Source organism: Podarcis liolepis, assembly GCF_965112155.1.
Source record: "Podarcis liolepis genome assembly, chromosome: 1".
NCBI classification, from domain to species: domain Eukaryota; kingdom Metazoa; phylum Chordata; class Lepidosauria; order Squamata; family Lacertidae; genus Podarcis; species Podarcis liolepis.
Window position 1 is genome coordinate 115,965,074 of NC_139554.1, and position 27,060 is coordinate 115,992,133.

Consider the following 27,060-nt stretch of genomic DNA (forward strand, 5'->3'; position numbering starts at 1 on the left):
GCCCTCTGTTCTTGAGAATCTGCTATATGGGATTGAGGGGGGGCTTGAGGATGGTAGGAGATATTAATACGGTGGGCAGGGGTGGGGTTTACAAATTGCTGTTCTCCTTACACAAACAGAGCAGCTTAGGATCCAAGCTATAGTCACCAAATGATGGAACAAGTGTGTATAAATCAGCCCAAAGGGTACAATCACACCTCGGAAGTCGAACAGAATCTGTTCCAGAAGTCCGTTCGACTTCCAAAATGTTCAGGAACATGGCTTCTGCAGCCATCGGAAGCCGCGGAAGTCGTGACGGTCGTTCGAGTTCCAAATAACATTTGCAAACTGGAACACTCACTTCCAGTTTCGCGTGGCATTCAGGAGCCAAAACGTTTGTCTTGCAAGACGTTTGGCTTCCAAGGTATGACTGTACTTGAATTGAGGAGCAGAAATTCACACCTATTCGTCCCGTTTTCTATTCCATGCACAATTTTTCGAAGGCAAAAAAAACCCACAAAAATTCTCATACTGCTTCTCCCTTGAAACTAATTATTTTCAAAGACCTGATGTGATAACTCATCTATACATAATAGAAAGATAATGTACGTAGATATTTATAATAAGACGTTCCTATTTCTTTTTATTTGTTGTAATATTTCAGTGGGCTTGTTTCAGATTGACTTTTTCTCTCTCCAGGTTTGAATTCCTGTGGGGAAACAGGACATCGGAGCGCAGGGAATCCACTGTACCCGAGGAAATCCGGATGACGTGCCAACAGTTTGTTAATTACCACAAAGAGATGTGTGTCAGGAGCATTGTCCAAGACAGAAGGTGGGGCTGTACACCAATGTAAAGATTTATTCAAACTGTTTCTATTCTTGGATGATGGATACACTTTGCAATCAGTTCTGGTGTCCTAATCTCTGAGTGTTTTGTGTTGGAAATGCTTCCAAAAAACACTAAATATGCATGTGAAAGCCTCTAGACTTGTGTTTTGTTTTCTAATTCCTGGACTAAGGTATGCTTGGTCTTAAACCAAAACAACACGAAATCATTTTCAAGATTCTTTTTCTGAGTTAACATAGTGTCAGGCTAGTGGAAAGTGGCTGGCATTGCTGAGGGATTCTAAGGAACCAAAAATTCAGTGCAGTTTTGAAATTAGTGATTAAATAATAATAATAATAAATTTTATTTATATCCCGCCCTCCCCAGCCGAAGCCGGGCTCAGGGCGGCTAACAACTAAAAAGTAAGTGCTGTCTTGAAAGGTTTGGTGTGTCAATTCAAAATGGCATGCTGTTGTATCCTGAAACTTAGGACAAGAATCTGCTCCTTGATCTCAGCAACCATCCTACAAAATTTGCTTATGATACTTTAAAAGATCTTCTATATGCCTAGAGAACAAACTTCTTTCTAAAATATATAGTAGATCATGCTAGTATGCTCAAATTGTAGCCAATCGTTTTACATGCTGATCGAAAACAATTTACGGTACATCTCCTTAAAATACATTTTAATAAATGTTTTAATTTTCCAGTATAACACAAAAAAATCCCCATATAATAAATATAACCCCTCCCCTCCTCATGAGAACAAAGTAAAGAGTTCAGCCAAATATATCCCACCACTGTTTGGCATGCATTGGCAGAGGTTGGGTGGAATTGGTTTCTGATATGTATTTTAACAAGGTAATTTTCCATTTGTTGCCTATTCAGTGTTTTTAACTGTTTAGTCAGCTTTTCCAACCCTTTTGATTTCAAGCAGGCAACTGCAAACAATCCAAACCCTTCCCATTTTGTGCAAGCAATGGATAATTTGCAACCATTAGAAAGTCTTATTTAAAACATTTGAACCTCAAACATTTAATGCAAGAACTCAAAAGTAGTGGTGGGAGAAGCTACTGTTTTCTAACCTGTTGTCCTCCACGTAGTAGTGCATGAAACCAAGAAATATTGGGCTTAAAACTCCCATCAGATGGAGTTTGTACTGATGCTACTCTTGGAAGACTTGGTGGTGTATTCTTTAATCACTTTAGAGATCAAACCTATTATGTACCTGAAGTCCTAAATCGGGTGGGGATCTGTTCATTCAAGGAGCAGCTGATTAGCAAAAGGGGACTTGGATATGTCCCAAAGCATATAATTGTGGCTTCTAACTCTGCAAAATCAGCTGCAAGGAGACCAAAGCAGAGGGCCTGGGTGGGTGTATCTCAGCAGAAAGGTACTTACATTCCTGAAGAGATATTCAAAATGCTGTCCACACACCTTGCAATTTCTTGCATGCAATCTTTGGGGTGCAAAGTTCATTATTAAGTTTGAGGCTCTGAATAGCTGTAAGGCAGGGCTTGCAGTCCCGACTGTGCATTGTTTAGATGCTCATTCACCTGCACAGTCAGGACTGAGGAAGGGTGTTGGAGAAAATGGGATTGTGTGTCCATGGGGCAATAGCTGTGTGTGTGTCTGTGTCTGGTGTTAGGGGTGTATGAGTATATGTGGGTCTGGCCTTGTCCACTCTGAGAATGCAGCCCCCACGATAGCTTTTCACCAAGGTGCTGCAGCCCTTGGCCTGAAAGAAAGTTCCCCACCCCTTTCCCAAATGAGAGAGTTGTGTTTGTCACGATGTTTTCAGATATAAGCAGTGAGGTTTCCAGTTCAGGATTACATATTTCCCAAAAGTTTTGTCTTTTGGGATAAGGGGTATATAATAGACTTACTGAAAGGGAATTTTAAAACAGTCCTTGGAAATTCCTAAGATGGCTTGAGTGAACAACTTAGGACAATTCTGCTGAATTCTTTGTTTTTTAAGTTCTGAAACGAAATGCTTTTTTTTTGGGTTTTGTTTTGAGTATGTACATTTGTACAGTGCCCTTATTTCCATATTGTGGTGAAATATATGCATTCTCTTGATCCTTTCTCATGTATGTGTTTTTCTTCTAATGTTTTTTCTCTCTCTCCTCAGTTGAATGTTCTGCATCAGTCCTCTTCTGTTGTTGTTTCTTCTTCTTCTTCCATCCTTTTGTGTGTTGGATCTGCTTCACTTCACTAATCCAAATAAATTTCTGCTCATCATTTTAATAAAAATGCTGATGGGTTCCTTCTTTACGTTGGTTTGCTGCCTTGTGTAGTTGGTCATATTGGCTTGCTCTAACTCTCTAACACATGCTTCCTTACAAGATAAGCAGAAACATTCACTATCACAGGTCAACTTCTGAACAATACCCTTGTGGCTGTGGGTAGTTTTTCTCCACTGTGTCATTGGAAATAGAACTAGATCTTTTTCTCTTCCAAATGTCGTTCTCAGTATCTTGCATATTCACGACAATTTAGGGGAATTAAAAAAGTTCAATTACTGTTCTTATACAGTAATAGAGAATTCTCAATTTAAGTTTGAAAAACAAGTTACGTAATTGAATTAAAAGGTAGCTGAGTCGCCAAGGCAGCACTCCACCTGTTTCAAAGCTCCTTGCTGTATGAATTTCCATACAGGATTGGCATCACCCTGGCAGACAGATGCATTGCAGGCAAGTGGTGTGCGCAACTGCACCAGCAACTAGGCTGGAGGGCTTTTCGATGGACTCCTGCTGATTTGGTAACCTTGACTTAGGGGCCAGTGGGTTTAAATGGCTCTCAGTCGGAAGAGAAAGCTGCTCCAGACGTTGTGCTAGTGAATGTTGGAAAGGTGGGGAAACGGTCCCTGAATGGTTCCTCCTTTAGACTGTAAGGGGGGATTGATCGCCTGTGTGAATCATCATCATCATCATTTTATTTGTATCCATAGCTGAAACCATGTTCAAGGCGGCTTACAACGTGACGAGATTTACACAATTACCAACATAACAAAAGTCCTAAGCAATAAATAAAACGCATCAAAAATACACAACCAAATGGAAATAATTATTAAAAGAAATACTTAGAGAGTCAGTGTCCACAGTCATGGCCTAGATGAACCCTGACTTGGTCTAAAGCAACTTTGAATGTTCCTCCATTTTTTTAACGCAGGCACGCTATCCTCCCCCTGCAGTCTGAAATGGTGCAGTCCAAGAACAGGTTTACTGCCACTTCTGCTGTATATTGTGTGAACTAGGTAGCAATCGGGCTGATTGAAACGTGGATTTCCCCTACTCTTTCCATCCTTTTTGTTACACGGAGTGGAGATCTTAGTTTGTATCACTATGAATGTTGAACCAGTGGTAGTTCATGCTATACTAACCCACATAGAGTGTTATTTTATGCATATGCTGGCTTCAAATGACTTGTGCATGCACGTTGATTGTGACTTAGAAAAAAGATAATCCAGGTTTGAAAAAAAAAAAACACCCCACAACCATGCTTAACTATACACATGACCTCCTTTTTAACAATTCTTTTAACTGTCATGCTGTCTTTCCTTGTTTCCCCCTATTTTTCCCCCTTTGTCTTCACCCATCAAACAGTGGTGGTACGAGATTTACAGAGCATGTGGGTGAATCCTTCCTTTGACATACAGGTGTGGCACAAAGACTGTGGCCGGGGTCTTCTGTGGCTGTGACCTGGTGAACTGGCTCGTGGAAGTTGGCCTTGCCTTAGACCGTGGGGGAGCTGTGGTGTATGGAGAAAGACTGGTGAAAGGAGGCATCATCCAGCACATTGCCGATGAATTTGAGTTCCGGGACGAGCAGTTGTACTATTGCTTTGTGCCTCAGAGATGTGTGGCAGTAGAAAGCCATGGAAATGAGGATGCACTTTGAAGCTAGCCAAAAAAGAGTTGCCCCAACTCTATCCTGACCCCTAGTTCTCACACTCTTCTGTGATGTTCTCTTAGTGATAATATGGTTCTCCTTGTGTCCTACCCAAAGAGAATTAACGTCTCATGTGTTGAACACTGACTAATGAGTCATTTCAGGGAATTATTTAAAATATTTTTGATTTTTGACCTATGAACCGCTTCCCAATAGTTTCCTTGCCTGTGCAAACAGTACTCTGCAAAAGTCTGTACTTGAGGAAAGTGTTGTGTTCTCCAGTTTAATTCTGTTTTTGAATTGTGATGCGCTGGCAAAACAGCAAGGGATAGTTACTCAACACATTTTGGCCAGTCTGTTACTCCCTTTTGAACATAAAATCCTCTATTTGTGCTGACATAAATGAGACTGTGAAGATTGTTGTGGTGTCTGAGGAGTAGAATTGGGAAATAGCAGATTTTTGCCATTAGCAGTTCTTGGGTGAACAAGCCGATCATTTTAAAGAATGAAAAGGTAGACTGCAATCCTGTGTGCCATCAAGCTGCTCAAATTCAATTGAAATCAGTGGGATTTTAAGGCAGCCTCTGTGCAGCACTTGCAGCCTAAGCACGATTTGTTTTCCTAGCCTCATAAATTGCTCTGAAACAAGAGGTTGGCTTACAACTTCTGAACATTGAGACATTTGTTTTTACAAACCTTAAAGTAATAGACAGATTCTGATGTCTGTGAGGTTGTGGTTATTTTGCACTTCTAAATTAGACCAATAGCCTATAAAGACCAAATACTTGAATTAGATTTGGGTACTACTTTCAATATGCAACTTAAATGAGTTATTTAAGTTTGTTGGATAACCTTGTAATACTGATTTGAAGGACTCTCTCGTCTTCACAAGGCCCCTTAATGGGTGATGCTCACTTAAATGCCAATAAACCCTCTCATTAGTTTCTCTATTTTTTATGGTTGTCTACATAAAGGAACACTGTATTTTAAATAATGCCCTTTATTTTTTAAGTAGATACTAGAGTGGTCATTTTATTGACCATTTTATATAAACTTAATTCACTGGAAGGAACAATTTGCCATGTGACTTTTGTTTCTTCACCTACAGTCATGCGATCTGTTATGTTGCCTAACCCTTTTTTGCCAGATGAGTGATGTGTGTGCTTTATTTTTATAGAGGTATGGATCAAAAGAGTATTCTTGGACTTGTGGCCGTTCGCCTCTGATAGTAGGGAGTCGGGGCTAGCAGCCTAGTCAACATTTCAGTAGCCACAACTGCATGAATATGCATGCAAAATGTACGAATAAACCACTTCCTTTTGCTGTCAAACGTGTAATCTATTTTATGTCAACCTTACACATGAACTGACAGGCCTGTTTGTATATGTTACAGAAGAAACACTATCTTCCACAATGTAGAAAACTGTGTTTGGTATAAAGTGTGGTTTTAATCTGATCTGCCACTGAAACGACAGGAATGCATTACAATTACATTTCTGTGGCCAATCGTGCTTTTGTCTAATTTGGGAGGAATTATGGAAAAATGTGTTTTGGAAGTAGTTGCCATTTCTGCATTTTTGTGCTCCAGTTTCTCAATAAATCCAGATGTTTAACCTTGGTGTTCTGTACATTCCTTTTCAGAGTTGAATAAAGTTGCTGCCTACAGAATTAAGTCCAACATAATTATGTACTTGCTATTTTGCAACTCACGCAGTAGTTCTTTCCAGAGGAGGGGGAGTTTTCTCACAAAGGTGACCCAAAACAAAACATTAAAACCCAAGTATAACAACCAATTACAGAACACTCTTGGTTCTCTACACAGAATTGCAATTTATTTTTTGGCAGTAGAAGCGTTTGTGTTTTAACACAGCAGTGCCATTTCCTACATATATAAACTGAAAAAGTAGCATCTTTCCATTATTTTGAATTTCTGTTGCATAATTTTAGCTTTATAGCACACCTTTGTTTGAAGAAACAGTAAACAGGCCCCTCATTCAAGTAAGGGCACCAAAAACAATCCTCATTTACAGAACCTTAGTGGCTTTCACCTGAAATAACTAAGAATTTATTCCTTAATTTTCCGTTGGTTCATTTAGGATTCTACCATTATTCTTAGCCTAAGTTCAACACATGTGGCTACATAAGGGCACTTAAAATCTGTATCCACCACAGCTAAATTTCAGCCATAGCAAAGTTCTAACAAAAGCAATTGTCACCATTACTAAAGCTTGTTTTCAATGGGACTTCGTGCATTTAACTTCTGTAGGACTTGTTCTTCCCTAGCAAGTCAATTTTAAAAATTAACCACTGACAATTACATTCTGGGGTGTTTCTTTTTAAAGTCTCCTACTTGAAGTGGCAGGACTTCTAACTTCAAGTAAGCAGACTGCACTAGAAAGCTTCTTGTGGGTCAATATATTAATATAATACCACACTATAAAGTGAAACTAGTATTTTTCACATTACCAACTTTCCCTGAGTTAGGAGAGAAAGCCATGCTAGAATAAGCCCTTCCACATTTAGATACTGAGAAATCACAACTGCATTGGTTCAGCTGGAAAGTTACACACTTGCTGCCCCCTTGAAATTTAACAGTACATGTGTTCCTATAGGAAAGCAATCCAGTGGGGGATGGAAGAAAATTCTAGCAGAAGTCCCATATCCACAACCCTACCAGCCTGGGCAGAAAGTGGCGGTAGTGCTACGCTGGGGAGAAACACACACCAGTTTCAGTGCAGAATATATGAAGAGGAAATATCTCCATCATTAAAGGCCAGTATCTGGAGGCTGCTCAGTGTGGCGTTTGCCCACTCATTATGGAGATGTCATACTGGGGGGGAGAGAGAAAGGGTTAATAGGCTGACCAATAAAAAATCCCAGGGGCGGAGCCTAACTGTTTAAGGCTCAACACAGGTTTTGGCAGTTAGTCTGGTTGGTTTCTTGTGGGTGGGAGGCATAGGAGTCAGAGTGAGTTAGAGACAGAGAGTGAATCGGATTGCAGTGTTTCATAGTATTTAAAACTTGTTTGCGTACACGATAAACTGGAATCTTTGTTAATACGTTACAACCTGACTGAGTCTGAATATATTACTAGGGAAACCTGGTTGGTGGCCGTGGAAGAGCTAAGCCGTGGTGGTGCAAGGTCAATAGTCCATGGAACGACCGGGGGCCCTGTGCAAATGCCACAGTCAGTTACACTCCTGAAACCTAATTCAAAATTTCCTTGCTTTCTAGTCTGACTATACCCATATTATAATATGCTATTTGGCCAGAGCTGGGGATGTGCAAAGAACAAAACCACTTTGAGAAGTAAAACAAATTACCCAGTATTATCTTACGCATATGCCTGGATTTCATCATCTGTGCAGTTTGAGAAAAGATTAACTGCTTGATCAGCATCAAGGCTCCTGTTCTGTAGAATATGCTCCATTTCCTTAATCTTCTCTTTCTCCAACTTTCGGATCCGTTCCAATATCATGTCCCCCTTTTCCTATTAAAAAAAAAATTAAACTAACAATGTAATGCTTGAACATATGAACTCTTCTAAAAGTTATTTCATCCACCATTAAGAGGTTCATATCAGCCTATCCATATCTGGTGAAGACCTACACAAAATGTAGCAGTGCATTCCCTAACGGAAGTGCTGCTTCTGTTCACAGGCTTCCAGCAGACTATGAAGCAGCCTATTGCTGTCTGGAAATCATAGGGAATAACTTTATTGTCTTTCCCACTATGTTAGAGTTAAAGGACTAGGTTAAGGGTGGGCAGCTAAGTGCTTTACTGCTACTTCTTTGGGGGGAGGGGAATTTTATTAGCCTTCGATCACACATTTCTCGCTCCCTACCCCCTAAACTAATCTCTGTCCCTAGGATATTATAATCTGCTGTTGTAGGAGTTCGAGCAGGTTAATTTCCTCCCTGCCTCTCTTCCAGTTTGTTTAACTGATGGGTTCAAAATTACGGGGCTCAACTGTGCTTGGTCTGTGCTTGGTGATAAGACACCTGCTAGGCTCAGACTGTCTACATGACTTCTAGTTGCTGCAAAATAGGCAGCTCTGACCTACGGGCCAAATTTGGCCTGGCAGGGATCCCAATTTGGCCTGCAATGCTGTTCCTCACACAGCTCATCCACCTGACCCATACCTGATGTCATCTGTTGCGTTGGGTGCCGACATAGCTACAAAGGAATAATCGGGGTGAAAGTGATCTCCCACCACTCATCAGTGCATCTTGCTCTGATAACCTTGAAGTGGTTTGCATTGAAACAGCTGCCAAAATGGAGCTCTTTCCCTCCTGTGTTAGTGGCGGTTTCAGTGCAAAGCATTTTATGCTAGTGAAACAAGTTGTGCTCCTACTGCCTATTAGCTTGTGGGCAGGGAGTTCAAGCCTGCTTGTAGGTGGCATTTCCCAAGTTGGCTGTAGGAAAGCACTGCACAAGGGACTTCAGCAGGTTGGAGGAACAACTCACCTGTCCGTCATCTGATCCCATAATGACATCAGGTGATTGTCCCACCTACCTGTCAAAGTTGGCCTGCAGGAGAGGAAACTGATAAAGATTTGGCCTGCTAGGTGGAGAAGATTACCCATCCCTGGTGGAAAAAACTTTTTTAGCTCCACCTCTACCTGCAATAAAACAGTGTACAGTCGTACCTTGGAAGTCGAACGGAATCCATTCCAGAAGTCTGTTTGAATTCCAAAACGTTTGACTTCCAAAGCATGGCTTCTGATTGGCTGCCGGAAGTTCCTGCAGCCACTCAGAAGCCACGGAAGCCCTGCCAGATGTTCGGCTTCCAAAAGAACATTAGAAAACTGGAACACTCACTTCCGGTTTTCAATTGTTCAGGACCCGAAACGTACGAGTTCAAGGGTGTTTGAGAACTGAGGTACAACTGTTATTTTGTTGCAAGACTGGTGTAAGTCACACAGTTGCATCGTCCACCCACAACCTGCCGCATAAAGATAGTGGGCTGAACTGGCAAACATCAATACTCTCTTCCCTCTCTCCCTGGGAGCAGACTTTCAAAGAGTATTTGAGTTTAGCTGGCTTTGCTTGAGCATAGGAAACAAGATCAAGTAGCATATGCTAATATCCTCTTGACCTTTCAAGAATTATGTTTTGGCCCTGTGACTGAAAGGTTAGATGCCAGAGCAGTCTCTCTCCATCCAGAGACTGAAGTATTAAATTACATCAGCATGATTGCAATGGAACAGATTACATAAATCCTTACACTGATTTTTATTTTAAAGTCCATACCCCCAGAGATTTAACTTAAATTAACACACCTTAGAAGAGTCCATCACAAGAGCTGCACTTCCATGTTTTCTGTAGAGTTCGTGTCTTCTGTCTGGCTTTGTCTGAAATCGTGGTTGCTTTTTAACTGGATCCTCGGGACCAAACACTGGGGAGCTGGTTTTTAGCAACTGCGTAATATTTGGCACAAAAATGAAAGGTTTAAAGACAGACCTAGAGAATAAATTGAAACACCAAGTGAAAAGAAAATTAGCAAATGCACAATGAATGCTGCTTTCCACCATGGATGTTAAGGTTAAACTATTTCCTAGTGCAGAGCAATTACAATATCTTATCTGTTTACTCCATACAGTCTACAAGTGAGAGTTCCTTGAGCTACTCGTTTTAATCAGATGTACTCAAGAGTATTTTCTATTAAAATCAGACAGGATGCACTGTCCACTAATGGTTGCAGTGCCTAGAACAAAGAGAGATTCTAGCACGTTTCAAGACTACCTTTTCTCAAGGGAAATCTTTCATGTTTCCTCGTAAGACTTGCTGAAGCCTCACATATTTCAAAATGCATTCAGCTTCTTCAGGAAGAAGAGTGGGATGCAATTTGACTAATAAATATGACAGTCCACATGTAACACTTAAGCCCAAGGTATGGCTTGGTAAGAATGAGCAAGAATATGGGTACTCAGGGAGAAAATTGTGGCTGCTTCGCTCCTCCTCTGGTCCTACTGCGACTGCTGCATGACCCAGAGCTAAACTATGGTATCGTGTTACACATGAACCCAGGATCATAGTTTATCTCCAAACAAACAACAAGCTGTAACCAAAGTTTGTTCTTGGTTTACCCTTTGTGGTTTGTCTGGGGGCTGTTTTTGCATGCAATATTAAACCAAACCAGAGGAGAAAAATGGGCACAATTTTCTCCTTGGGTACCTGTATGCTTGCACATTCTCACTAAGCTTAAAGGTAAAAGGACCCCTGACCCTTAGGTCCAGTCATGGCCGACTCTGGGGTTGTGACGCTCATCTCGCTTTATTGGCCGAGGGAGCCGGCGTACAGCTTCCGGGTTATGTGGCCAGCTTGACTAAGCCGCTGCTGGCGAACCAGAACAGCGCACGAAAGCGTCGTTTACCTTCCCGCCAGAGTGGTACCTATTTATCTACTTGCACTTTGACGTGCTTTCGAACTGCTAGGTTGGCAGGAGCAGGGACTGAGCAACGGGAGCTCACCCCGTCGCGGGGATTCGAACCACCAATCTTCTGATCGGCTAGGAATTTAGTCTTTATGATAAATTGTTAAGAGTCACCTGTCAGGGTCTGGAGTTCCAGTGAAGAAATGGATGCAAGGGAGGCTGGTTTCCTGAGGAAGTATGGAAACCATGCTACCAGTGGTCATAAAGCCTCCTTCCATATTAATGCCGCTCTCCTTATCCCGAAGGATTGCCATCATTGTCTCAGCTGTTATGGTGCCTATGCAAGACAAGACATTATTCGTTTCATATGCATATTTAATATAGTTTACTTAATAGCACCAATTCAAAAAACACATGCATGTCTGTTTCAAACTAAGGAACAATTAGGAAAATAAATGAAACATGAATGAAAGAATCAAAGAGGGCTCCACCATTACACTGTCCAAAAATATTCTTTCCCATGGGTACTAAAAATTAGTGTTGAAACATTAAAAGAGTCATCCAGTTTCAAGCATCACAAGATTTTCCAGAAATGTTCCAGAGAAAAATCACTTCTTTCTATATTAAGCGCCCTTCTGTATGAGACAAAGAATTCATCTGTCTGGCATCCTATCTCAAATAGTGGAAAATCAGCCTCTGAAAAGCTGAAAAAATAATACATGAATGGCTATCATATCTGTGGCAGTGAATAGTTTAAATGAATTACGCACTGTGGGGTTTGTTTGGTTTTTTTGTCTCCTAAATTTATTGTCAGTTAATGATACTGGATAATTCACGCTCTAGTGTAATATAAAAGCTGTTATATACTCCTTAACCTTTTTTGCTGGACTAAAAGAAAACTGACCAAATGTTTCAGCACAAAAAGGTGTTCAAACCTCTTAATCTTTTTTGTTGTCATTTTCTGTACCTGCTAGAGAACGGGGAAATTATTTTTGTCTGCAACGTTTTTGGATTCCCTGAAGAATCTCACAAAACAATGGATGGCTCTAATCTTTTAAAATATGTATTTCTCATGAAATACTGCTTTATGACATCTTTAGATGTTAAATTTAATATTGGAGGAAACAGAAATAAAATGAAATTGGTGGCTACATGTCAATGTACTATGTATGGCCTTCTGTGCTCCATTTCCCATCCCAGTCAGCCAGCATAAAAGGGGGTTTGCAAATAAAAATGAAGAGAACCCTACTACATTTGTTGGGGAACTACCACTCTGCAAGGAAACAAAGTTTCCCTAAATGTGGAAAACTTTTCTCAGTGCTCTGGGGAAGAACAGAAATGTAAGGTGATATCCAATTAAACAATTAAGCTAGTGCAAGGATTAGAACTAGTGCAACAGGACTTCCTCTCTCTCCTCTCCCTGCTGTCCCCAGATCTGCTCCAAGAGTTGGGAGAAACCCCACAACAGGTTTAGGGAGGAGAGAGGAAGAACATTCCACTGTACAAGAAGAAATCCTTCTGCTGATTGAACAAGTTGCATGGTGCTACCTTGAATATTTTTTTTAATTAAAAAAAAACCAAACTCAAATTCTAGTTAGAATTAAGCACACAGATGCGAAGCAGTGTATTTAAAATAGAAAATTAGATACAATGCATTTTAAAGATAATAGCAATAAAGCATGAAGAAGTACTGAGCAGAAAAGGAGCTTGCACATCTCTTTTGGTGGGGAGTGAAGTGTGTGGGAAGAGATCTATCCACGCTCTTCTCTTTCAGGGTGCTTACTGTTAACTCTCAAAACCAGGAAGTCTCTATTATCTGTGCTGCAAGGGTTGTATTTCAATGAGGTCACTAGCAATGTTTGGCTTAGCTGCTTGTCAGAACTCAAAAGTCAGAAGGGCTTCTGGCTGCTGTCCCAGGAGAAATGGGGCAGATAAGCAGGAGCATTAGAAAGTAAGACTGGGGAAAGGAGTGCTCCAGAAGAATAAAAGGTTTTGATGGAAAGAGGGAGGACAAGTCTAATAGGTGAATGAAAACAGAGAGAGAAAATTGGGCTAGAGGAGAACTACACATGGCCAAGCATTGAAAAGGTGAGAAAGGCTGGGATTTATCTATTCACTAGAAATAAGCAGCCAAATACTTGGCTACCGGCCTCTTTGATTTGTATAAATGCATCTATCTCTGTTTTATGCTATTTACATAAAAATACTTTTCCACTTTAGATTTCCATCATTGCCCACCTGGTAGTTCAGAATACCCAGTGGCCATTTTACAATAACAATCTCAATATTAAAAATAAATCCTCTGCACCAATTTTGGAAAATCTTTTTTTTAAAAAAACAAAAACAAACACCTGAAAGTACTGAAATTTTTTAGAGACTAGTGCGTTACAATAATGATTCATTCAAGGTATGTAAAAAAGAAACAGCTTAAACTGCATCTGACTGATAACTTGAACACCTGGTGTGACTTAAAAATGGTTGAGGTAAGTATCTGAAAAATGGGGATTTAGAATGAAGGCACTGATAGAACCTCAACAAGGCCATCACATTAGACAGGTATTAAACATGTTCAGTATTCAGAACCTACAATTCCCCAAATGAATGTAGGATTTGCATGATCACAGAGGTATTATAGCTTCAAGTAATCCACTAGGAAGCACAGAATAACTGCTACAATTGGGGGCGGCAGGGCTCAGCAGAATGAATATTGAAACAGAGGAGTGCAATTTTATTTGGGCTTATGTTCTTATTTTTTCAACACATGACTATACATGAAATTTTGATACACGTGTAATAAGCAAACAATACCAAATGATGGCTGTTATAAGGATCACAAAAGTCGGGGGATGTTCAAATGTGCTCTTGTAGTACCCTGTGTTGTTATATTCATTTTTCTAAAGCCAAAGTCCTAAAAACATGAGATGAGCCATTCTTGAAAAGATGAGTCCTGTCTGGCCTTCAGGACTCTGCAGATCACACCCTGCACAAGCCCTGCTCTACACTCCCCCTGAGCACTTATGCCTGACTGAAATGTGTCCTTGAAATCTGATAATGCTCCTTGCTTTCCTGAATGAAGAATAGAGAGGGATGTCTCACGTGTAGAAACTAGCCTGCTGTAGAATTCACATATGTTGCTCTGCCCACTGACCTTGTCCAGCTTGTCACCAGCATGTGGCCCCAGGAAGTGGCCCAGAGGGTAATATCACTCTTGGGCTACAAAGGAGTTCCCTGCCCCTAAGCTAGGGGCAAGTATGGCCTAAATTGCTCAGCTGTTGTATAGGCCTTGGCTGAGCCAAAAAGCCAACTACAGAATCCTGTTCAAGCCGACAAGCTTTTTTACCCGGTTCTTTGCGGGTTCGTAGCAAGATGGTGCAAATGCTATTCTTCTATCCCAGTAGAATCACTGTAAGTTTTCCATGTGGTTCTTGGATCACAAGCCTGCTACAAACATCTTCTAAGCATTTAAAGTCACTCATGACTCAACAAAGGTACCTTCATGTTTCTTCAGCAGTTTATAGCCTTCACAGTATCTGCCTCTGGTAGTAGTCATCCTGGCAGTATTCACGTATGAATAGGTTGCAGCAAAATCAAATTCTTTTTTTCCATCCCACCAGCCTTTGCTTGTAGCATAATTCCTTATTTCTGGATGTTCACGCTCAATCTTGGTTGTTATTGATAGCTGATTGGAAATATTCCGTACTCCTTCTGTCAAAAAGTGTGAAAAACAGTATCTTAAACTGCAATAATAAACCTACATACTAGGGAGTGAGGCCTGCTGAACTATAGTGGGACTTTTTTCATGCATAGGATTGTACTGTTAACCTTACTACCCAAGAGGCCCCATAGCAGGACCCAAAAGGCCTCCCCAAACTAGTAGGCATTTGGGTTTAGGGTCAAGAACATGCTCATAGGAAACAGTTGTCTCTGCCCCTCATTCCCCAGCTCTTGTGGTATTTATTGTCCCATACAGCACACGTTCTCTTAATATATGCATTTTTGTCTCCATTGTTTGGTTGGAGAACTGAATGGCAAAATTTGAATAAATACAAATTTCATGGGATGGCTATGTTTCAGTTCTTGCATAGTTTCAGAAAGTGCAAAATTGATAAGATTTTGCTTTGAATGCAAACTGAATCGAATTTCTCCCTCTTCCCTAGTGTTGGCCCTGCAAATATGGAATTCAGTTTCATGTGGGATCAGGCTAGGCTCATCCCTAGTTAGTTTCAAAACAGGCCATCTTTTTTACTGTGGCCTTTAGTGGTTAATGTTATAAGGAGTTGTTGAATGGTGTTGTAGTATTGTTTTTGTGCTGGCTCTTTAGCAATAGGTTGCTATAGATGTATTAAATTGTTTTAGCTTGTATTTTATTATGATTTTGATGTATATTCTGTAAGCTGCATGGACAAGACTTTTTTTCTTGAAAAGCAGGTTATCAATCAGCTACGGTAAATAAAAATGAATTTCTTCACCTCTTCTCTTTAGCATGTTTCAGACATTGCAACTGAACTATGATTTGAACCTCATGCTTGTGCTCTTCCTCTTCCCTTTACATGTTCTAATACCCTCCTTCACTTTCTGGTTCATGATAGCTATAGTTTGCTGTGGCAAATTGCAGTAACCACGGCTTGCTCAATTCCAACATCAAAGCATACATACTTCCTGGTTTGAAATAATTAAAGGAGGGATTTGGAGTACATGATGGGAAGAAGAAGCCCAAAGCTTGCGACCGGCAGTCAACAATGTTTGCCACAACACCTGAAGCTGACCTTCATGTATTTACAGTGGTGCCTCGCGAGACGAAAAACTCGCAAGACGAAAGGTTTTTTCGTTTTCGAGTTGCTTCGCAAGACGAATTTCCCTATGGGCTTGCTTCGCAAAACGAAGCTTGCCCCCGCATCCCGGACCTCTTTTGAAGCAAGGGGCGGCAGGGGGAAGATTGCTTCTCCCCGTTGCCAGCCCCGCAATCTCCGGGGACAGAGGGGAAGGCACGCACGCGCCTTCCCCTCTGTCCCCGGACCCCTTTTGAACCTAGGGGCGGCAACGGGGAGAAGCGATTCTCCCCGCTGCCCCTTCCCTTGCTTTAAAACAGGTCCGGGGACAAAGGGGAAGGCCCGCGGTCTCCATAGGAACGCATTGATTGATTTTCAATGCATTCCTATGGGAAACCATGCTTCGCAAGACGAAAAACTCGCAAGAAGAAAAAACTTGCGGAACGAATTAATTTCGTCTTGCGAGGCACCACTGTATTCTTAATTCTTATTCTTACTACCACCATGATCCACCAGTTTCATCTTGTTTGGTTAAATCACTGAAGGCAGATAAGAGATTATCAGTGAGCAAAATAACTTCATTTGAATGAGGAACTAAGCTGCCTTTCTATGAAAACACACTAGCAACAGTTATACCACTTTTATCACCAAAATTTTCTATGTTCAAGCAGCACAAACAGGCTATATACACTTATAATCGGAGAAGAATTTAATTAAGTGAAGATGATTGTCCATACCTTCTACTTTCTCTGCAGCCCAATACTTTCCAGAGGTTTCCAGTATCCAAGCTTCCTTTCTGTCTGCTATCAGAAAACTATTATGGTATGTAAATGCCATATGACTCTCCATACAGTTTCCACCTTGACCATACTTGTCCAGCAAGTCAACAATGACACCAACAGCTTTTTCTGCAGTATTAGCTCTTTCCAGTCCAAGCCTAAAACCATACAGAAGTGTTAGCTTTTGGGGACATTCTTATGAATGTTGAATTTGCATATTGTTGCACATGTATCTCAAGTCCTGGATAAGGCTTATTACAGTGGGTGCTAATGTAAGTTTTGTATGATGAAAATACTTATTCCCACAAAGAGGCTGCTAGCACCCACAGAACTGTCATTGTCCACCTAGTATGCATGCCACTCCTTACACCCCCCCAAAGCCTAAGCCTAAAAAGATGGTTTAAAACAGGTTAGGAAGGCAAGTGTGGCAGCTTAGTCTTGACTGCCTTTCTGCAGGGTGCTAGAGCTACAGTTGCATCAAAGCAGACGTTTCTTACACTCAGCCATAAGTTGTGACTGACTAGACTGGCAAAATGAAAACCAGTGGTGACAGCTAGTTAGACCATTGGACTATAGGTCCTCTATTGGGGGAAGAGGTATGTTTTGAGATTTCTTTGCTTAAGAACTGATCTGAGCCAAATCTAGGGTGAAGAAAGCTCTTACAACACTAAGATTTTTGCACCAGTAAATAAACACTTAGAATGAGGGGCCTACTTCCAGAGAGCAGCATCACAAAACAACACATATGAGTAGATCACCAAAAAGTATGTGTCTGTCTTATTAATTTTAGTATTAAGCGGGATTTTCCCAGCAATACTGTTTCTATTGTTTATTGATATTAGCAGGGTGTCGGACTTCTGCTTTTACCACAGCTGCAACAGTGTGAGCTCCGATCGCAGTAAGCAAGTCTGTGAGGGGCAACATTTGGCTAAACAACCCCTGAAAAGGCTTGGAAGGAAGCTCAAGCCAAAGGAACTTTGGCAGTGTCTTTTTGGAGTCCCGGCACCCCTCGCCAAAAGAAAAAAAAGGCTGAGGTGGGAATCATATCATATGTGAAACAGCAAAATTACAACTTGCTTGTGTGAAAGTGTAGGTGATTGCTTACACAAGTTATCAAATGTTGATTAAAAACGATCACAAGGGATCATCAGTTCATGTGTGAATCAGTCCATCAAGTCTCGCTTTTTACATTTCAAATTTGCATTTTATACAGCTAATTTAAATCATATTGTCTGCAAACCTGACAAGATCCATGCCTAGGAGGGCTTCATCGTCACAGACTTCCTCCTTCCCCCACACTGCTTCATTCCCAATGCAGACTCCATGCTCATTGGCCCCCATTTCAGCACCCCAGAGCCAGGAGGGGCGACTCAGAACAACGGCATAGGTTTCTGGTGCTTGTTCAATTTCTATATAAGTACACTGCAATAAAAAGAATTCCAGAAAACACATAAGAAAAACACTTCCTGAATTCTACACAACGGACTGGATTTAAACTGATGTGAGTGGACTTCCCAACTTTTTGCCTCCCAAAAAGGCTCTCCAAATTGTTGGGAGACAATCGAATAGCACTGAGTGTGAGATGGGAGCCTGCAACGTCAGGAGGGAATAAGTAAAAATCAGGTTCTTCAAATTCCAACCCACCCAGTATTTTTACTGAGCCTAGTAAAACATCCTGGAGGTCCGGGGCCTCAACCAGAGCCAGGGCTTTTTTGGCTGTGGCTCCGATCTGGTGGAACGCTCTGCCACAAGAGACTAGGGTCCTGCAGGACTTGACATCTTTCCACAGGGCCTGCAAGACAGAGCTGTTCCACCAAGCCTTTGGCCAGGGCACAGCCTGACTCCCTCCTTTGGCAATCTTCACAGAACTCTAGCCCAATGGTTGCCATCAATTTGATTTGAATTAATTTTATAATTAAATGATTTTAGAATGCTGTATTATTTTATTGTTGTTAGCCGCCCTGAGCCCAGCTTCGGCTGGGGAGGGCGGGATATAAATAATAATTATTATTTTGAAAGCTAAACCACAGCTTAAGGGTAGAGTAAATGCCTTGAATGCAAAAAGTTCCATTTTTAATGCCTAGCCTCTCCAGATAGGGCTGGGAAATTCCCATCTAAAATCTGGCAGAGCCACTGAGTTAAATGTAGGCAGTACAGAACAAGACTGGCCTGTGGTGTGACTTATACAGCAATGTCCTGTCTTCTTAAGAGATACTATGTCCACTCCCGCTGGGCTACCAATTCCAGTCAGTTGATGCATCAGCATGAGATTTTTCTTTGGCGGAATTAAATATTTGTTCCACTACTTTACCCTTTAAAGTATACAAAAAGCATCCCGATATGGTTGTGTTATTTTTCTAAATGCTTTGATCTTACCTCAACTTTTTCTCCTGGGCCATGACTTGCAGCAGGGAAGTACACAATCTCCTGGACTTCATCTGAGGGCCTATCTGAGTTTTTCCCAAAGATGATCCTGCTGCCAGTTGTGGCTGGAGGCAGAGCCACAAAAGTATCACAGGAGGAAGGTTCAGTGATCACGGAAGCCATCCTGGAAAATTATGTAATATGATAAATGACCAGTGAAGGAGGAAAACTATGGGAAACACTAATACTTGAATGAAAGCACAAGGTTGTATAGAATTTTATGTTCCTTTTCCCCAGGTGATGGTGCCATTTATATTAACCCCACAATTCCCACTATTATGGAGAGGTATCAACATTCTGGAGATCAGATGGCCTTCCCCATAACTGTGTGCAGAATATTTGGAACCGGGGACACAAATAATCATGTGTGCACATGAGACTTTCGGAAGCATAGTCTGTTGCAGTAAAACCAATGAAAAGTCTTGTGGCTCTGTAAAAAGTGAATCAAATCCATGTGCATATGGGAATAGGATATGGGATTGTAAAATGTGGGTCTGATAAGTTATAAAATTCAATAGGTACAGTCTGTGACATTCCTACGCACATATAGAAAGAACAGTGACCATGCATAACAGCAGTAATTGGTGATAACATAACCCTCCTAAATTAGTTTAGTAAAACTAAATCTGTAGTGGGATAAAAAACCTTGGAACTGATTTGAGTCCTAAACACCACCATCAGATTTACTGATAAACTCTATCAACAATTCAGACTTTGAGGCTCCCTTTCAAGTTGTTTGTTGTTCTTGCTGTTGTTGGGAAATGGTGGCTTTCAGGTCAGACGGTACCTCGTGTGGCCTTTTGGCGCCACCAAATACATGTTTTCCTCCATCTAACCTGCCTGTTGAAGATTAACATTTGATGCATCTGACAAAGTAGCTTCTAGTCCATAAAATTAATAATAATAATAATAATAATAATAATAATAATAATAATAATATTTAAACCCCACCCATCTGGCTGGGTTTCCCAGAAAAGATATGCCACCGCCCCAATAAACCTGTTGTTAAATTTGTTGCAACTGAAGGGGTACAGTTAGGGTTACCCCAGAAAGCCCTAAAAAACTGTTTGTGAATCTCCCCCCCCAGCCAGGCCTCGGAGTACGCATTTTAAAAACTGCATTTTCCTCTAAGACAAAAAGCATGAGCTAAGCAGTCCTCTCTGTAACAAAAACGCTGTAACAACTCAGAGCTGAGAACAGTAAAGCTTTCGCTTCCCAGATCCAACCTAACCTTGTCCTGGTACATTGATTTGCAACATACTTCCGGGAACAGAGCCAGAGAACGAAAAGCAACATTTCTATGTAAGAATCTGTGAAGGGGGAGAGGAAAAAAGGGGTTTGAAAAAAGGATAAAACCTGCTTGTAAAATGTTTTCGGTGCGGCCTGTCTTTTGTGAACTGAATCACACAGGTGCCTTCTGCCCCCCCGGATGGCAGAATAAAACGCTCTTTCTCTGGATTAACCCCCTGGTGTTGTTTGGCTCCTTTTGTCTCTGCTCGGGTGCAACAATTATTCCGACCCATGGATTAATAAGGCTACATATTTCTGGTGCGTTGGCCGGGAAAAGCACGTTCCCCGAGATCGAGGGACAAAGAGGTCCAGGGCGTCACTGCAAGGCGAGCAGCTCGGGATACCGGGTCAGCAGTTCCAGTGCACATCCTGCCAACTTCGTGGGAGGAACTGGCCACCCGTTCCTGAGTGGACACGCGACAAAGTGACGGAGAGAAAGAGCAACGGCCGTGCACAAAGAAGGTACCTCGAGAAAAAAGGTAAGCTCCACAGGGTATAGGTGGGAGCAAGCTCCACAAGGATAGGTGCGAGCAAAAAGAGAGCCTGATCAGCTCCGCCAGCAGGGTAGAAGAAGTGCCACTGGTTTTGGTGTCGCCCAGAAAAAGCAGCAAAGGGTGCTGCTAGGGCCCCGGTCGAAGTCTAAGCGCTGCCGGTTATGGTTGGTTGTTGGTTTTGTGCCCAGAAAAAGCAGTAAAGGGTACTGCTGGGCCCCGGTCGAAGTCTAAGCGCTGCCGGTTGTGGTTGGTTTTTGTGCCCAGAAGAAGCAGTAAAAGGTGCTCTTGGGCCCCGGTCGAAGTCTAAGCGCTGCCGGTTGTGGTTTTGGGGGGGGAAAGGGATTGGGGGAGGTGCATGGGTTTTTCTGAATGTGCGTGTGGGGACACTCCAGTGAATGTTTTGAGTGTGTGAGACGTTGACAGCAACGTCTGGCCTGTGACTGAGTGAAAAAAATAATGTTAGGAGGGCTGAGTGTCCCAGTGTCCCCAGGATCCCAGAGTCATGGGAAATAAAAGAAGTAAAACAGTTCTTGAGACACCACTACAGAGCTTTCTGGAAAACTGGAAAAGTGCCATGAAAGCAGAAGAGTGGGGATGTAAACTCAAAAAAAGCAGACTCCAACATTTATGTGAAGTTGACTGGACTTTGTATTTACCAGAATGGCCTCCTGGAGGATCCTTTGATCCAAACTTGGTCAACATTTTATGGAGTAACATTTTCAAGGCTCACACAGATCAGATTCCCTATATTTCTATCTGGAAAGCCAATGTGGATCAAAATCCCTCATGGCTTCGGAAAAATAGAATTTTGACTGCCCAAGTCAAACTGTGTTCAGTACAATTACAAGTTAAGAAGCCACCAGTTTTGCCAGTCCTAGAAGAGGAGATAATTACCCCCCCACCACCACCATATGCAGCCACTGCGCCAAGGCAACCAAATCTGGGAGCAAATAGGGCTGTTTCTCTGCCCAATGCCCAGACTGAGGACCCAAATGAGAAGATTCCCCCCTCTGCCCCTCCTCAACCCCCTTGTGGTGCAAGCAAGGAAGGTGAAGAGAAAGGTGATGATGATAGTGATGATGATGATGACTTCAGAAAAACTCTAGATAAAGAGATAAGATGGACTAGTAAGCAGTTTGACAGAGTGTTCCAGTATGTAGAACCGTTTAAAACAGAACTGGATGTGGCTCCCTGGGTTCTAGAAGCAGCCCAGTGCCAGGATGAGAATTGGAGAAAAAAGCAAAAGGTTTTGAGAACAGCATGGGACAGGGCAACAAAACATGTAGAGACACTTAAATCTAAGGCTTTGTCCAAGCCCACTGTGGTGGCCCCTCTTAGGCAAGTGTATGATCCTTTGGAACAGCCAAATGATCAGGGTGTTCGACCTCCAAGGACCTTTAATCATTCAACATGTCCCTTTTACAAGCTCCAATATTTGTAATTGGAAAAATCAAAATCCTTCTTTTGAGGAAAATGCTACATTCTCACCACCCAGCTACCCTGAACCTCACACTTTCTGGATTTACAGTTTCGCCACATTTACAGTTACCCACCCCCCTGCCCCAAGAACTAACCTGGAAAAGTGACTTTCTTAAAAAGCAAGTGAATGCTTTCTGTGAACTTTGTCAAGTTTTTCTTTTTAATGTGCAATTTTACTCTGAAAGGAGCCGCAGCATACATAGGAATTGATACTTTGAGGAATTTGAAACTTTGCCAGAAGCAAGGAGTGCATTGTTCTTTCTACAGACACTGGCAAATGAACTGAAATTTGCAACATGGCTTAGAGTTCTGAAACTTAGAGCACACAAATAAGACTTTTAAAAATCTCGGCTGGCAAACTTAACCCAAGGAACAGAACTGTTAACCCCTTGCGAAGTTTCCTGCCAAGCATCCCCTTTGAGTTAATATACCTTATGTGCAAATGTTATCTATCCATTTGTTCTGTGCAATCGCTGCCGTCTTTGTTATCTCTTCTCTTAACAGGTGGACTTTTGCCAGGATACCTCTGCATCCCTATGAACCAGCTGAAGAGGACCCAGACGCCCAGACATCGCTCCAGCCTTGTTGGAAGGGACCCAAGATGCCCAACACCCACCAGATGACCCGACGCCCACCAGACTACAGCCCTGCTCACGTCACTCCTGGACGCTGGCGTTTTGCACGGCTCAAGAATCCAGCATGGATTGAAAGAGGACATTTTCTTTTCTTTCCTTTTGCATAACTGAACTTTATTGAAGGTACCTGGGCCTGGTTTGCTTTACGCCACCCCTGCAAAGGAGGGTGTCTAGTGGATCTTTTCTTTCAGCGCAATTACACCCCAGCCCACTCTCTAGCACTTACCTAAGCCCCTCCCCGTGCATACAATGGCTCAAATACGACTGTGGGTCCCCGTGCTGGTATTTCTGCTGCCTTTGACCTTTGAAATGCCGATACCACTCACAGTGACCAGACAACTGCTGCAATCGTGGGGGGCCCACCACACATATAATAAGTGGATTCAGGTTGCTGAGATGGTTGCGTTCTCTGCAAATCGGACCAATTGTGCCGTCTGCACTCTGGCCCCTGTAGATGCTCTCGGAGGAATGCCACTCCTCCCTGTACCTTGGAATGAATCCTTGGTTACGACTCCACTTGTTGCCTTCCAGCCTCTGGGCAACCATTCTTCTTTATGGAATCATTCCGTCCCTTTCCAGGTTCACAGGATCACTGGCTGCCTTTGTGTCAACAAATCAAATGACGCCAGTGACGCTCAGACCTATGTGGGCACTTCCCACTGTGATCGTACCTTCCCAGCCCCAACTAACATGCCTGAGTCCGAGACAGAACCTTTTCTGGTTCCAATTTGACTGCATGCCTGGCCCGCTTGCTGACAGGCACCATATCTGCCCATGGTCAGGACGTTTACTGGGTGTGTGGCAGGAAGGCCTATCATGCCCTCCCAAGAGGATGGTATGGGGTCTGTTTTCCAGCCTACTTAATACCCCCCATGTGGATTCCTGACCAGATAGCCTCTGCACCCCCTAGAAGGAGGCGTTTAGCTGACCTGGCAACACTTGCAGGTGGCAGCTCCCAGGATTGGGGCAAAAATCAGTGGCCTCCGGAAAGGATATTGGCCCATTATGCTCCAGCCTCATGGAATCGGGGAGAGAAAATCTCTGGGGCAAGGGGGCCGATCTATAACTTGAACCGCATAATCAGACTCCAGGCAGTGGTAGAGATTGTTGCTAACACAACAGCCACGGCCCTTAGGCTAATTGCCACGCAATTGGATGAGACACGCAATGCGTTTCTCTCAGTCCGATTAGCGTTGGACTTTCTCCTGGCGCAACATGGCGGCTTTTGTGCAGCGTTAAATCTCACAGGTGGGGCCTGTTGCTTTAACATCTCTGATCATGGTGAGGCCATTCGCAATTTGGCAGCAGGACTTGAAACAGTGGCCCATATTCCTACCCAAACCTGGGAGGGATGGGACATGTCATGGCTTGACTGGTTGCCAAACCTAGGATGGGCCAAAGGCCTGTTTTTACTGCTGCTTGGCCCACTTTTCATTTTGCTAATTTTTTGCTTTTCTGTACCTTGCTTCCTGCAATGCTTGCATACAATGACACGCAATATGATTTCTCGCATGCTTCGCCCCCAGATTATAGCTCTGACCCGAGAATATCAGCCTGTGCCTTCCTGGGACGAGCCCTTTTAAGAAAAGGGCTGTCCAAATTTGAGAGGTATGGAATGAAGGGGTACAGTTAGGGTTACCCCAGAAAGCCCTAAAAAACTGTTTGTGAATCTCCCCCCCCCCAGCCAGGCCTCGGAGTACGCATTTTAAAAACTGCATTTTCCTCTAAGACAAAAAGCATGAGCTAAGCCAGGGGTGTCAAACTCAAATTCATTGGGGGCCGCATCAGCAGTTTGGTCACCCTCAAAGGGCCGGTTGCATCATAGGTTTGTGGTTTATAACTGATTGCATTGGTAGCTGGGGACACCTCTTCGGTGTACTGTGTACATGTAGAATACGCTTTCAAAACCGTCATTTGTGTTCCTGAGGGCAGGAAAGATGCTTCCTTAGTTATTCCACAAGGGCGACTCTCACAATCATTCCTTGCGCCTTCCAGGTGGCACCAGGTGGCTGCAGTTACATCAGCTGGCCGGCAGGGGGCGCAAAGCAGGGAACAGCCTCTTCCGCCAGGCGCCCGAAGGCGCGCTGCAAACACGGTGCATTCTGGGAAAGAGCCTCTTTCCCCGAGAAGCGGCGGCGGCAGGTGGGGCGTGAGGCGTGTGCGCACGTAGGGAGAAAGTCCGTGCTGGGCGGAGGCGGCCCTGCCCATGTGCGAAAACATTTCCCACTCACACACCCAAGCTCCACCCCTGCCATTTCTATCTCTCTCTCCCCCGCCCTCGTCGAGCATGTGCAGGAGGGCGGGCTCAAACGCCGAGAGGGTGCGCCCACGCGCGCTGCGCTCCTTTCAACGGATGTCGGGGCGGGCAAGCAGGCGGGCGGGCGGAGAGCGAGGTAAGGCCTCCCGCGCGTGCGTGGCCGCCCTGTGTGTCCCTCCACCCCGGGCCCCTTTCCCTCCCCCATCCACGGGCCACATGACGAGGTCTGGCGGGCCGGATTCGGCCCGCGGGCCTTGTGTTTGACACCCGTGAGCTAAGCAGTCCTCTCTGTAACAAAAACGCTGTAACAACTCAGAGCTGAGAACAGTAAAGCTTTCGCTTCCCAGATCCAACCTAACCTTGTCCTGGTACATTGATTTGCAACATACTTCCGGGAACAGAGCCAGAGAACGAAAAGCAACATTTCTATGTAAGAATCTGTGAAGGGGGAGAGGAAAAAAGGGGTTTGAAAAAAGGATAAAACCTGCTTGTAAAATGTTTTCGGTGCGGCCTGTCTTTTGTGAACTGAATCACACAGGTGCCTTCTGCCCCCCCGGATGGCAGAATAAAACGCTCTTTCTCTGGATTAACCCCCTGGTGTTGTTTGGCTCCTTTTGTCTCTGCTCGGGTGCAACAATTATTCCGACCCATGGATTAATAAGGCTACACAACAAAAAACATGACATACGTTTTTGTAGACCAATGTAATCCACAAAAAACATTGCTGCTTCTGTGCTGTTGTTACATTTGTATACCACTCTATACCCGTAGATCTCAGGACAGTCCACAACATAAAATTACAATATAGAAAGCACAAAATACATAATTAAACAGGCTAAAACACCACAGGCTTCGGGATTGTTATCCTGCAGGCTGGATGTTATGCAAAAAGATGAGAGGGGTTAAGAAAAAGTGGTTGTAGCACTTCAATAGTCTTTTTTTTTAATGAAATGTGGCAGATAATAATATCCTGTGCAGACTTGAGCTAGCCCCAGACTAACTCGGAAAGCGTCCCAGCATTCAAAAATTATGTTGCTGTTTACCTAATTTGAGATTAGGAGAGACAGCCGCTTGTAAGACACAAGCGCAGAGAGTCACGGAAAAGATGATGTGCTTAACCAAGCCAGTGGCATAGCGTGGGTTGTCAGCACCCGGGGCAAGGCAAGTAATTTGTGCCCCCTAACCCATGGATTTGCGCCCCCTAACCCGTGGATTTGCGCCCCCTAACCCGTGGATTTGTGCCCCCTAACCCGTGGATTTGCGCCCCCTAACCCGTGGATTTGCGCCCCCTAACCCTAACCCCCAGATGTTGCGCCCGGTGCGGCCGGCACCCCCTGCACCCCCCACGCTACGCCCCTGAACCAAGCTCCCAATTCCCCGTGAAGGCAAACACGCGTGTTGCGACTTCCACACGTCGTTCACCTGTGACCGTAGCACAAGGATTGTTTACGTCTGAAGGAAACCGGTTAAGACGCCTCACGGCTCTTTACTTTTTCATATTCACGAGTGGCTACCTCTCCGGAAACCTCGTTTGATGTTTCAACTGTCTGTTGGGATATATCTATCACCGCTTTGGGGACCCGGTCGGCATTCATTCACACGTGCTGGGCCCGACAAGCGGGGATTTAACGCTGCTGCGAAGCGGCAAGCGAGGAGCTACAGCGGAGCCTACCCGTCGCGCGAGGCCTTGGCGGCCGCCTCAGCTTTACAAGCCTGGCTTCGTTCGGCCTCGCCGGCTTCAGGCCCGCTTCGCGTCCCGGCCGCAGTTCTGAGGCGGAGTAACGGGCAGAAGCGGGAGGAGGAGCCGTCCTCTGGCCTAGGCCCCCAGCCGAGTCCTCCGACTCCTCCTCCAGGAAATGC

The 27,060-nt window shown here is 43.5% G+C and overlaps 2 protein-coding genes across 7 annotated transcripts in view; one reads left to right on the forward strand and one right to left on the reverse strand.

Moving 5' to 3' along the window:
• The window catches only part of GPR155 (G protein-coupled receptor 155), a 37,702-nt gene extending 31,392 nt beyond the window's left edge, over positions 1-6,310 (forward strand). For 2 of the 3 annotated variants that reach the window (XM_083468406.1, XM_083468407.1), the window contains exons 15-16: positions 679-813; positions 4,413-6,310. In XM_083468406.1, coding sequence (XP_083324532.1) covers positions 679-813; positions 4,413-4,458 — 181 coding nt within the window. In that variant the 3' untranslated portion in view covers positions 4,459-6,310. The remainder of the gene's footprint in view (positions 1-678; positions 814-4,412) is intronic. The other variant, XM_083468405.1, reaches the window with a different exon arrangement.
• SCRN3 (secernin 3) lies at positions 3,721-27,030 on the reverse strand. Of its 4 annotated transcripts, XM_083469527.1 has the most exons (9): positions 26,553-27,030; positions 26,244-26,313; positions 18,998-19,169; positions 17,862-18,043; positions 16,580-16,779; positions 14,566-14,778; positions 11,248-11,410; positions 9,980-10,160; positions 3,721-8,187 (listed from the first exon to the last, which is right to left on the reverse strand). In XM_083469527.1, the coding sequence occupies exons 3-9, from the start codon at positions 19,166-19,168 to the stop codon at positions 8,032-8,034; spliced, it is 1,266 nt and encodes a 421-aa protein (XP_083325653.1). In that variant the 5' UTR covers position 19,169; positions 26,244-26,313; positions 26,553-27,030; the 3' UTR covers positions 3,721-8,031. The 4 variants fall into 4 exon arrangements, with proteins under 4 accessions (XP_083325653.1, XP_083325652.1, XP_083325654.1 ...); XM_083469526.1 differs by lacking the exon at positions 26,244-26,313 and having other exon boundaries at positions 26,873-26,989; XM_083469528.1 differs by lacking the exon at positions 26,244-26,313 and having other exon boundaries at positions 26,623-26,763.
• Positions 27,031-27,060: the final 30 nt, after the last annotated feature.

Bases quoted from the DNA above. Each gene is read 5' to 3' on its own strand.
- SCRN3 (XM_083469527.1), bottom strand. From the start codon at position 19,168: ATGGCTTCCGTGATCACTGAACCTTCCTCCTGTGATACTTTTGTGGCT. The intron at 18,044-18,997 runs GTAAGATCAAAG...TTTTTATTGCAG, and splicing joins GCCCAGGAGAAAAAGTTGAG to TGTACTTATATAGAAATTGA. The intron at 10,161-11,247 runs GTGACTCTTAAC...TTTATTCTCTAG, and splicing joins GGAACTCCAGACCCTGACAG to GTCTGTCTTTAAACCTTTCA.